This window comes from Cynara cardunculus, assembly GCF_001531365.2.
Source record: "Cynara cardunculus var. scolymus isolate 2C chromosome LG 8, CcrdV1, whole genome shotgun sequence".
In the NCBI taxonomy this organism is placed as follows: Eukaryota; Viridiplantae; Streptophyta; class Magnoliopsida; order Asterales; family Asteraceae; genus Cynara; species Cynara cardunculus.
This window is the reverse complement of record NC_037535.1, coordinates 2,947,721-2,958,492: the sequence shown is the minus strand read 5'-3', so window position 1 is coordinate 2,958,492 and position 10,772 is coordinate 2,947,721. Positions and strand designations below refer to the sequence as shown.

Genomic DNA, 10,772 nt, shown 5'->3' with positions numbered 1-10,772 from the left:
TGTATTCTTTTTTTTTTTTGTAATGGTAGGTATCCAAGCTAGCTTATACACACCGACTAATCCCTTGGGCGACCACGAATGGCATGAGTCATTGCAGTTGCAGGTCCTAGATTCGAACCCAAGATGATTTTTCCACTGTATCCCCTGAGCCCTTAATCAATACGTCATAACTCAAGTGGTTACACAAAAAAAATGCAAAAATGCATTATGTACCCCAAGATTGGTGGAACAACGAGAAGAAATAGAGACGAGATTGGTAAATTACTAAACTACACATGGGGTTATTTAGTAGTTATTGAATGTTTTGATACAGAATGATCAAGTGATCAGAATAATTAAGAGGCTCTCATGATATAGTGCAAAATGAAATATAATTGTTTGATAATTGGTGGAACAAGAAAAAACCTCTTTTGTCCCATGTTATCCCACCTTGTCTCAATTCTTGTCCCTGTCTCATGTCGCGCCAAATGTGGAACAATGAATTCTTATTCTGTCCCATGCTGCGCCAAACATGGGACAGTGGGTTTTGTCCCGTCTTGTCCTGTCTCGTCCCATGTACCAAATGCAGCCTTAATGGTTAAGGGAAGCCCATGATACAAAATCACTCGGGGTTTTAAAACCATTAAGAGACATACTTTTTTTGTCAAACAAGATTCGCCTCTTAACAATTCAGAGACTACCTATTAATGGAACTATGAAGAGAAACAAACAACCCCTATGTCAAATTAAAACCCTAAATTCTTCCTGAACTCACCTGTTCAGTCTTGACCAGTCCTGTCCACTCATGGTTCACAAAATTTCACTCTTATAAGTACTTCTATCTCCTCCAAACAAGCTTTTGCTCAAACAAACCCCATCAAACCAGTCTCTTGTTTCTTGGTTTTTTTTAAATTTATGGGTGCAGTAAACACAAACACTTGCTCAAATCATGCATCAAACTTTGCAGATAACTTGCATCATGCACAACAAACTATCTTATAGCATGTCACATTATTTTTGTTATGACAAAATCTTCATACATGAATGGTTGGAACCCAGTAATAGAAGAGACTTTTTGCCTCTTCTTTCAAACCAAAAATCCAAATTTAACCCAACAAAATCTAAGTTTCATCTGAATTCAGACTAATAAAACCCCAAACCCCAACAAAACGACTGGTCAAACCCCCGATTTTTGGTCTTTTTAGTAAATACATGAGTTATTTCAAAGACGGTATGATGTCCACCGACTGATCCCGCTGAAAAACTCCGAAAAAGTTACAGGGAATACGTATCAAGCCTTGAAAATTGATGGGATTGCCTTAAATTATTCTTTTGTAAAGCAGAAGGCATCTAAAAATGTCCTTATTATCCATGGTTATCAGGTGTATAGATTACCTTGAAAGATTCACAAAGTGTAGAAGCAAGATAGTACCCGATTTTGGCACTTTGAAGTGGTCACACCACTAACGAAATTTGCTGCTGACCGAGTCATATGTTGGTACATTTGTAACTGGCAAAACATGGATAAGTTAAGTAGGTCATAGGTGAAAAAGGGGAAAATCAAGTAAAAACCACTCAAATGTTACGAACCCGTGAAAACCATTCCCACCCATTCAATGAATTTCATCTTAATCTAGGATTCAAGGTGTTTCACATGTGTATGTGTGTGTTTCATATGCGAAACATATTTATTTATTCTTTTTTCACATGTGAAATGATCCTATATGTTGTGTGTGAAACCATACATGGAAACTTGTTTTCACGGTTTGCAACCTTTTTACGGTTTTTATTTTAATTTTCCTAGGACAAAATAGTATAAAAAGAGGAGAAAAGTTGACTGTTTTATCATTAGCGGAAAATTACCATCTCCATGAGAAGCCATGGTGAGAGGAGAAGAAAGAAGCTTTTTCGCAATAGAAGTGATGTCGTTGGCCGATACTTCATCGATAGCTTTCAGGAAATACTCCACAGGTTTCCTAAAGAAGATTAAAACGATTACAAGGTCAGGCTCGAGATTATCAAGACAGATTAACAGTGGAAAGAGAAGACAGGAATTATTAAAAAAATACCTTTCCCCGTATGTCAATATTTGTCTGCCTATATCTTCTGAAGCAACCATCTGCATATGAAGACCAGTTATGAGCACATTAAACATGAGCTTGTATTAACTGATCAGTTGACTAGTAAAACACGAGCTAAGTTACATACTCTCGACTCAAGGGTCATCAGAATGGCGGACTTGGTTGACTGCTTGGCACGATTCAACTGTACCTGGTTGACTGAAAGACGGGTATTATATCAGTAAGGATGGGTTCAAACGAGAACCATAAATATTTTGAGAACCTGAACCAACGATTCAATGCTTTATTAATGTTGAACATCGTGATAGATATTCATGATGAAAAATATTCATAATTAAAATGCATGATATTCACGATGTATAATATTCAAGTATATTAAGGATTATTCATTATGAATAATACATGAAATAGTTGGTTTGCATGTTCTCAAAAAGATAACAGCACTCAAGTGTCTTGGTTGAAACTTTTGCAGCAGAAGAGAACATTGGCATAAAACTCGGAAAAAGTAGTTAAAGCATGCCAAATAGTTTACCTTCTCCGTTAGTGGCAACTGCAATGAGTTGTTTCACTGCAACATCAATGGCTTTTGATACAAAATCAGAACTCTGCAATATACTGATCGGCATCAGTGATTGAAGCAATATAGAAGAGAAAGTTCGTTTTCACCCAAAAAAAGGGACAATCGTTGGACATAAAAAAAAAAGGAGGAGAAAAATAGGAGACACGTTTGAGCAGGCCAAACAGATGAAATTAGACTTGGAAGGCGGGATTTCAACAAAACACATCATTGCAAATTGTCTAGTCTTAACCATAATAACAACCAATTGTCAATGACCATGCACCAATACAGAAGCACCATCGCTCAATTGACAGAATAAATAGTGTTAAAGAGAAAATATATTGAGACAGTCTTGGTATTCATCTTGCTGGTAGCCTAATTAGTAGCTAGTACTATCAGCATTGATTTCACAAAGCATACAATCTTGGATATGGGTTCTGAAGAATTTTGATCAGCACTTGACAGAAGAACTTTCTACGTTTCATAAAATTGAAGATACAGCAAACAAAATCTATAGATAGTAACCTTTAGGGTGTGTTTGGTATCTGGACTGAAGAGGACAGGACAGAACAGATGTTCAACATTTGGTAAGAACAGAACTGGACATGACATAATAGATAAAATGACCAATTTGCCCCTAATGAGGTGTTTATATATTTTGATTAATTTATGTAATTCATTAAGTTATAAGAAAATAAATAATTTTTATAACAAAGTATATCAATAGAAAGTTTTCGTCAAGACGATTAAACATGACATTAAAATAAAAGGTTTATGTAGTTTCCAATTTTTATGTTATTTCCTTTCTATATTATTTTTTATTATTAATATTTAATAAATTAATCAAAATATAGAAAAAGTCAAAAAAATAATATTTTGAGGACAGTAAAGTGAAAGTTTAAAGAGCATAAAATACAATAAATAAAATTTAAAGAATGAATAAAACGTAAAGAGGGAGGTGTATATGATGTTTTAGAAGAGAATTAGGTTTTATTTTGAGGTTATCTTGGTAAAATATAGATTTGTTCCACCTTGTTCCATTGGGTGGGGGGTGGAACCCGCCTATTCCACTTTGTTCATGTTTGTTCCACATAAAACCATGTCAAATGTAGAACAGTGATCCATGTTTTGTTCGATCCTGTCCAGTGTACCAAAAGCGACCTAAAGGACTAATGAATCTAAATAGTGGCCTCAAAGCTAACACAAATATTGTTTAAAACAGAATCATATCATAAACAAATTATAAGACAAATTTTGAACATATATTTCCCTGCATCATTGCTAAAACTAGAGAAGGATAACCTCAACTAAGTAATTGAAATGCTAAAGCTAGAATTATAAGAAATGGAGTAACTGGAGGTGGTCGAACCATGAAATTGAATGGTATCCCAGTGTCATTTTATTTGGAATATAGTGAAGGAAAGAAACACATTTTGTGTTGACAGATTAATGGATGCACATATAGACATCTTACTAAAAGGATTAAATTGTCACAGAAATAAAATAATTGAAAACTAACAGATGTCTTACTGTGGTAGCTTGAATTCCGAATAAGGCAGTGTGATTATAGATTGAGTTGAATGCTGAAAATGACTGAATCTCAGGGTACTCATTCAAGACTCCAAGATCTGCTCACAACAGTAATCCAAAATTAACTATGTGTGAGCAAAGGTTAAAGCACTGAAAGGTTAAGCAAGTGCGATAACTAAAAATTGTAAACAGAACAGGACAAAGAAAGCAAGATCACAAATCAACATATTTGATTTAATATACCCTTGGCCAAAAATCTGACAACTTACCTCTTAACAGTTACACCAGTTCTATTGAGCAAACATAGTAGCATCATGACATTGATAATATCAATACTGGTTACTAGTCGCTTATATTGGATTTCTGCCATATGTGTAACAACTCTGCTCCCCTCAGAACATTTACAATATAAAGGCATTGTCTTAAACTCCTAAAGTGACTACCACTTTTCGCTAGATAACAAATTTGATGGCAGTATGAAATTTTTCAAGTTGAATTGGATAACATCTTTAATGAAATTCTCTGTACCACTAAGGTTGCATTCCACCTCCATGCAGTCGTGCACTCTCAATTTTTGCTACTGCAAATGAGAATACCTACATGCCAAACATTCTTAAACTTAATAGGTCATAACTGAGAGAGTGTCTTGTAAAATGTCAGCCTTTTTCATTGCAATACATAGTTGACTGCCATCAATGGGAGTTCTCATTACAAGATGATTCCACTGAAACCAACAAATTTCGCATAATTGTCGGTCCCTATAATTCTGCAGTGAATGGGATTTCACAAGTTTGTCATGTGATGGTTCTATCTAACCTCGCACATTTTTTGTTTAAACAAATATTCTACTACAGTTCTGTCATATGACAAGAATAGGGTGAATGATGTTGCCTCGAGAATCCAGAGTCTTATGTCATCAAAAAATCTACTTTAGTTGAAGGATATGTTTATTGGACAGCATTTGCACCTGATATGATTCATGAAGTTAATATACATAAACACAAGATGAGAGTACAAAAATATTGGGGTTATTTGTAGGGCACTTTCAAAACATCTACAGAAGCATAATTATATGATATGCACTTGTGTTCCATTTCATAATTGTAGTACAAAGAAAGCTAAGTGTGTCATGTAACTCACAAAGCCGCGAGTACATCCCTTTTCCAGGACCGCCAGCTGAAAAAGATCCACCTCCTCCCATTAGCATCTGTAAATAAAATAAATCGTTAATTCCCTGCATTCATCATCAGTTGACATTCCATAAAGTTCAAGAAGAAAACAAAAGGTCAAGCAGACAAAAGAGATTAATAGGAAAAAGTAGTTAAGTCGACCGAATTAAGAAGTATAATTGCTGCATCCATTAAATAAATGAAAGAGGATACTGGAAGTGGAAAAACTACCTGCAGAACAGTCAAGGTCATGGCTTCCTTCTCCTTAAGCCAGCCACCAGGAATTTCGAATGCAAGAGCAAAACTAGTTCTCTGATAACAAAGAGAAACCCGGTCAATGCATCAGAAGGGAAGAACAAACAGATATCTGATGGATAGAGAAAGACAAGATAACTGTGCGGTCAACTTAAGAGACACACCCCTGTATCAGCCATAACACGATGATCACCTCCAACATACACTGACTTTGGCTCCTCAACCTGACCACCACCTGGCAAGTCAGAGAGAAGAGGTTCTGCATATTTCAACAGTTCCTCGTGCTCAACACCTGATGCAACAAGCACCATTCGAGGAGCAGTATAGTTTGCCTAAAATTGTGAAGCAAGACGTTTTTCAGGAACAGAATCCACATGTAATTAATAAATATCTCAAAAGGATCAAAGTAATACAAGGTACTAGAAAAAGCAGTTCGCTATTTAAAATCTACGGTAGGAGACTCACGGCAACAAATTCCTCCAAAACTGAACTGTTTAATCTGTTAAGTAAACCTTCTGAGGCAAGAAGAGGATTCCCAAGTGGACCAGAATATCCAGCTGAATGAATTGCTTCTAACAGCAAGGCCTCAGGATTGTTGTGATATTCACCAATCTCAGCTTTAACTTTTTGAATCTGCAAAAATATTGTAACGTTTTAAATTAAGGAAATATCCTGAAGATATCACAAAAATATAGTATCAGAAATGAAGAAAATAAGAGGGCACCTGTTCAGCGACCTCCCAATCCAAGAAAGCTTGATTTCTTGCACAGTCAACAAGTAGCTCTACCATTTGAGGAACATAAGCCTTAAGGGCATCATAAGTGTAACCCATTTGCTCCCTAGAAGCAGAGGCTGTCACATTGCCACCAATTGCTTCCACTTCCCGCACAACGCGCAAGTGGCTTCGATTAGTTGTGCTTTTAAAAGCCATACGTTCTAGAACATGCGTAGCCCCAAATGAAGCTGGTGTTTCATATATTGAGCCACTATTAACATACAACCCAACAGAAGCGGCTGGGTTCTATACAAAAAATTAAAAACAATTGATCATTAACAGCATAAAGCTTAAAACAATGACCAACTCATTTAACGTTATATTATTCAATTCGATTTATGTTCTTACTACAGGAGAATACAAAAGAAATTATGTTTCTACCTTTCAGAAAGAAACATAAGGCTCCTTTAAGCCCAAATGGTTTAATGTATTCTCAAAGTGCTACACCAACCGGGGGTCTTCTCTCTAACCCTTGGGGTAGAGGGAAGGTGTGTATGTGTATACATCCTTCCCCGCCCAGACCCTACCTAAGCGTGGGATTTACTGGAGTCGTTTGGTTTGGTTTGGTTTGGCTTTTTATGGTGCAACACAAGCCTCTTTTGCACTTGACATGTTTCTTAACAGCGATATGCTTATTCACTATTATTCAAGCAATGTCAAGTCAAGATGCACTCTAGAAGCATTCTTAATATTTTGATCCAAAATCTGTCCCAATTAAGCAAAACTGCAAAACCTAAAGATAGGTTTAGAGAGCTTGAGACTTCCAACCAATCTGAATTTAACCATGGTAAGAGACACTGAAGGCTAAGCCTTTGGAAAATATAAATACATATAGTGCCGACTTACTGTTGAAGTTTCTGAGGCGATTTTGACACCATTTGGGAGAGTTGTTATCTTTGTCTTTCCCTGTTCAACATGATCAGGTAAAGAAGGTGGGAGTTCAATACCCTTAAGAGGAAAGTCTAAAGGAGGAAGGTTTGAACCACTTCCTCCAGTAAACCAGCTAAAAAGACCCCCTGATGATGACTTGGCTGCAACAGCACTTGAACTTGCAAACCTGGTTAGTGTCCTTTTGCCTGCATGGCCCTGTTGCATATCCCAACTTCAGCAAACAATATTATTTTTTAACTTAATTTTATCATTAACTATTACAAAAAATTTGATAATGATCATGCCTACAACCATGTAAAAGCCCCCGCTAATTCTAGTATTTGACGGAAGGGCGTTTCGATTTATAGATGCAAAAATCTATTTCGTATTTTGAACAATAAAAAAGTTAAGATGTCCCTCACCGATGACCCGTGCCATGGTCCATTACCACAGATCTAGATAATTACCTCGAAATATCTTATCTTCCTATTTAAAGGTCAGATTTTTTGTCTATTACAGGAGAAACATTCAAACCTCCAGATATAAACATGTATAAAGATGTGGAATACCCAAAATGCAAAAGCACAGTAAAGCATGATACTCTACTCTGCATGAATGAAAGTCAGATAATGTCTTTGAATAGGTACCCCATTGCATTACAACTATTTACTGTTCAGAGTTTCTCATATTTGCCAGAAATTTTTTGAAACTTCAGTTGCCATCCATTAGGTCTCATGTTTTGTTGCCTGCTTGCACACACCCTCCGCCAATTTTGCATAGGATTTACCAGGTTTATCTGGTATGAGTTGGTTTACAAAAGGTCGTATAATTTAGTAAACGAAAAAGGACATGAGATTGGAATGGGAAGCCGTAGTTTAAAACTCTCTTTCTCTATAACTATCTTTAACAGATTAAGTGCTCTATATCCAATGAATACAGTAACTAACAGTAAGATCCACCTCTACCACCATTCACACCAACACAGCATGTCAGGTATTTGTGCATCGTCTTTTTTTGCCTCCAGGAACTTCATTTGTCATTTCCATAGCTCTTTCTGTATGTACCGCATATACACATGTAAACAGTTCTTGTCCATAACAGGATTATGGATCCTTAAATTACCCACAGCAAATAGCAAAAAACCTCCTTTTAATATAAGTTATCTATATTCCCCAATTCCCCCATATTCGAGGAACCTTTATGTTAATTTAATGAGTTCTTTCTTGTATAATCCTTGTGTACTCATGTAAATATGAGTATTCTATCTCATACTGTCATACATTGAGCTAAAATGACAATTTGTCTTCTTTCTTTATACCATTTAAAGCTTTCACATTTACCCGAACTTCTCTATCTGCCATCAGTCGAACATTTTATAATTATTCTGTTCCTAATTCCCACAGTTGGTTTACTACGAATACACACAAAAATCATCAAACTACAAGTGTAGAAAATACATCACGATCAGATCTAAGAACCCTAAGATGCAGGTAATAACATGATTCGATAACAGAAAACATGAATTTTTTTTTTTTTTTGAAATTTCGAATCAATCGGTTAAACAATTACTTCACAATCAGGATGTTAGCTATGTAATAAACAAAAGATTAATGAATATAACCAACCTTTAGGGTTCTGATTTTGGAAGCTGCAGGTCGATACATGACAATCGATGAGTAATGAGAGATGAAAAGAAGAAATTGTGGTCAGTGGATCCTGTCTCCACTGCTTCCCTCTCTATGACGTAGCTGCCGAACCAAATTGAGAGGTGATTGGGCGACGATTTGGGTGGGGAGAGGGGCGGTTGAGAGGCGAGAAGGAAGAGGTGAATGGTGTTACCACACGTGAGAATTATTCTCACGGCACGTGTGAGATCTTCTCTTATTTTGATGAAAGATTTTGCATCTCCATTAATTTTATGAAAAATAAAAATAACTATTTTCAGTGTTTGGATTTATTTATTAGTTATTTTTCTGTCTAAATTTTAAAAGTATCATCATCTTTGTAGGTGACATTAGGGGTGTTCAAAAACTCGACCAACTCGATCAATCCAATCCAATTTAACGCGAAATAACTCAACCCGAAGTAACCTGATGTCTAATCGAGTTGTAAAATTATCAAACCGTAGGTATTGGGTTGATATTGGGTTACTATTATTTGAACCCAACCCAACCCGATGAACCCGATATCCTTTTATTTCTTGGATTTAATATGATTATTGAATTTCTATTAATATACATTAGACAAGTACACTATCATGTACGTTTTTCATATACACATATTTTCGATCTATTCATATCTCTATATAACTCATTCATATATGTTCAGTAACTGTGATGATATATATATATATATATATATATATATATGTAAATTGAGAAAATTAATTGAATGTGATATACATGAGAAATATGAATAAGTTGTATCAAATGGTTGATGGTGAAAAAGAAATTATGAGTAGAGAAAATAACATATTCAAGTTTAGAAGAATATTTTAATATACCAAAGTATCAACTCGACCAACCCGAACGGGTTGAGTTGGGTTGCAATTTGGTTTGGGTTGGATTGAGTTAAGATTTTTCCAAACCGCAAGCATTGGGTTGGGTTATTCAAATGTCTTCAACCCGATCAACTCAACCCATTAGCACCCCTAGGTGACATCTCCTCAATTTACAGAAGGGTCAAAATGTAAAAAAAATAAAAAAATCTGAACCAAGTTCTTAAACAAGGATTGTATCTGTAAATTAGATAAAGGTTCGTAATTCCGCCACTTGCGGAAGTGTGGACAAATTTACAAATTTGATTCTACACTTGCGGACTTGGTTTAGAAACATCTTTCTTTTTACACTTTGACCCCTCAACAAGTTGAGGAGTTGTTACTTGTGAAGATAGTGATATTTTTGAAATATTGAGAAAGAAATGGCTAAGGCGCCGTTTACCTAATCACTTACTCAGTAAGCGTTTACCTGTGAAATTCAATACTATCGCTTACTTATCAGGTAAGATTTTAATCCATGGAAACAACATCGTATGCAACAATTTACCCGGTAAGCATTAAGGGGCTGTTTGTTTGCCTCTTAATGGTGACATTAAGAGGCAGCCTCTTAATCGTTAAGAGGCAGAGGCTGTTTGGCAAAAAAAATAGAACCTCTTAATGGTGACAATTGGCTCTTAACCATTTTGCATCCTATACCTCACTAAACCATTAAGAGGTTCATTTTTCCAACTATGCCCTCCTTTCCCAAATCATCACCGTCTTCTCGTCTTCTCCCCCCATCTCCTTCTTGAAACATCATGAACCGTCTTCTCCCCCCATCTCCTTCTTCCCCCCTCCATCACCGTCTTCTCGTCGCTCGCACATAACTACCAACAGTACACATCGCCGGTCTTCCCTCCCCCCTCGTCGCTCGTCGCCTCGTCGCCTCGCCGCCTCGCCGCTCGTCGCCTCGCCGCCTCGCCTGGTCGCTCGTCGCTCGTCGTTCGTCGCTCGTCGCCTCGCCGCCTCGCCTGGTCGCTCGTCGCTCGTCGCTCGTCGTTCGTCGCTCGTCGCCTCG

The 10,772-nt window shown here is 36.6% G+C and overlaps 1 protein-coding gene across 1 annotated transcript; it reads right to left on the bottom strand.

Moving 5' to 3' along the window:
- Positions 1-959: 959 nt before the first annotated feature.
- On the bottom strand, positions 960-9,045 carry LOC112516774 (mitochondrial-processing peptidase subunit alpha-like). Its single transcript, XM_025124008.1, has 13 exons — positions 8,844-9,045; positions 7,195-7,434; positions 6,298-6,594; positions 6,039-6,206; positions 5,738-5,905; positions 5,550-5,630; positions 5,290-5,356; positions 4,150-4,247; positions 2,593-2,665; positions 2,188-2,258; positions 2,049-2,098; positions 1,843-1,955; positions 960-1,489 (listed from the first exon to the last, which is right to left on the bottom strand). The coding sequence occupies exons 1-13, from the start codon at positions 8,880-8,882 to the stop codon at positions 1,443-1,445; spliced, it is 1,512 nt and encodes a 503-aa protein (XP_024979776.1). The 5' UTR covers positions 8,883-9,045; the 3' UTR covers positions 960-1,442.
- Positions 9,046-10,772: the final 1,727 nt, after the last annotated feature.

Bases quoted from the DNA above. Each gene is read 5' to 3' on its own strand.
- LOC112516774 (XM_025124008.1), bottom strand. From the start codon at position 8,882: ATGTATCGACCTGCAGCTTCCAAAATCAGAACCCTAAAG. The intron at 5,906-6,038 runs GTGAGTCTCCTA...TCACAATTTTAG, and splicing joins TTTTGGAGGAATTTGTTGCC to GCAAACTATACTGCTCCTCG. The intron at 2,099-2,187 runs GTATGTAACTTA...CTTCATATGCAG, and splicing joins TGATGACCCTTGAGTCGAGA to ATGGTTGCTTCAGAAGATAT.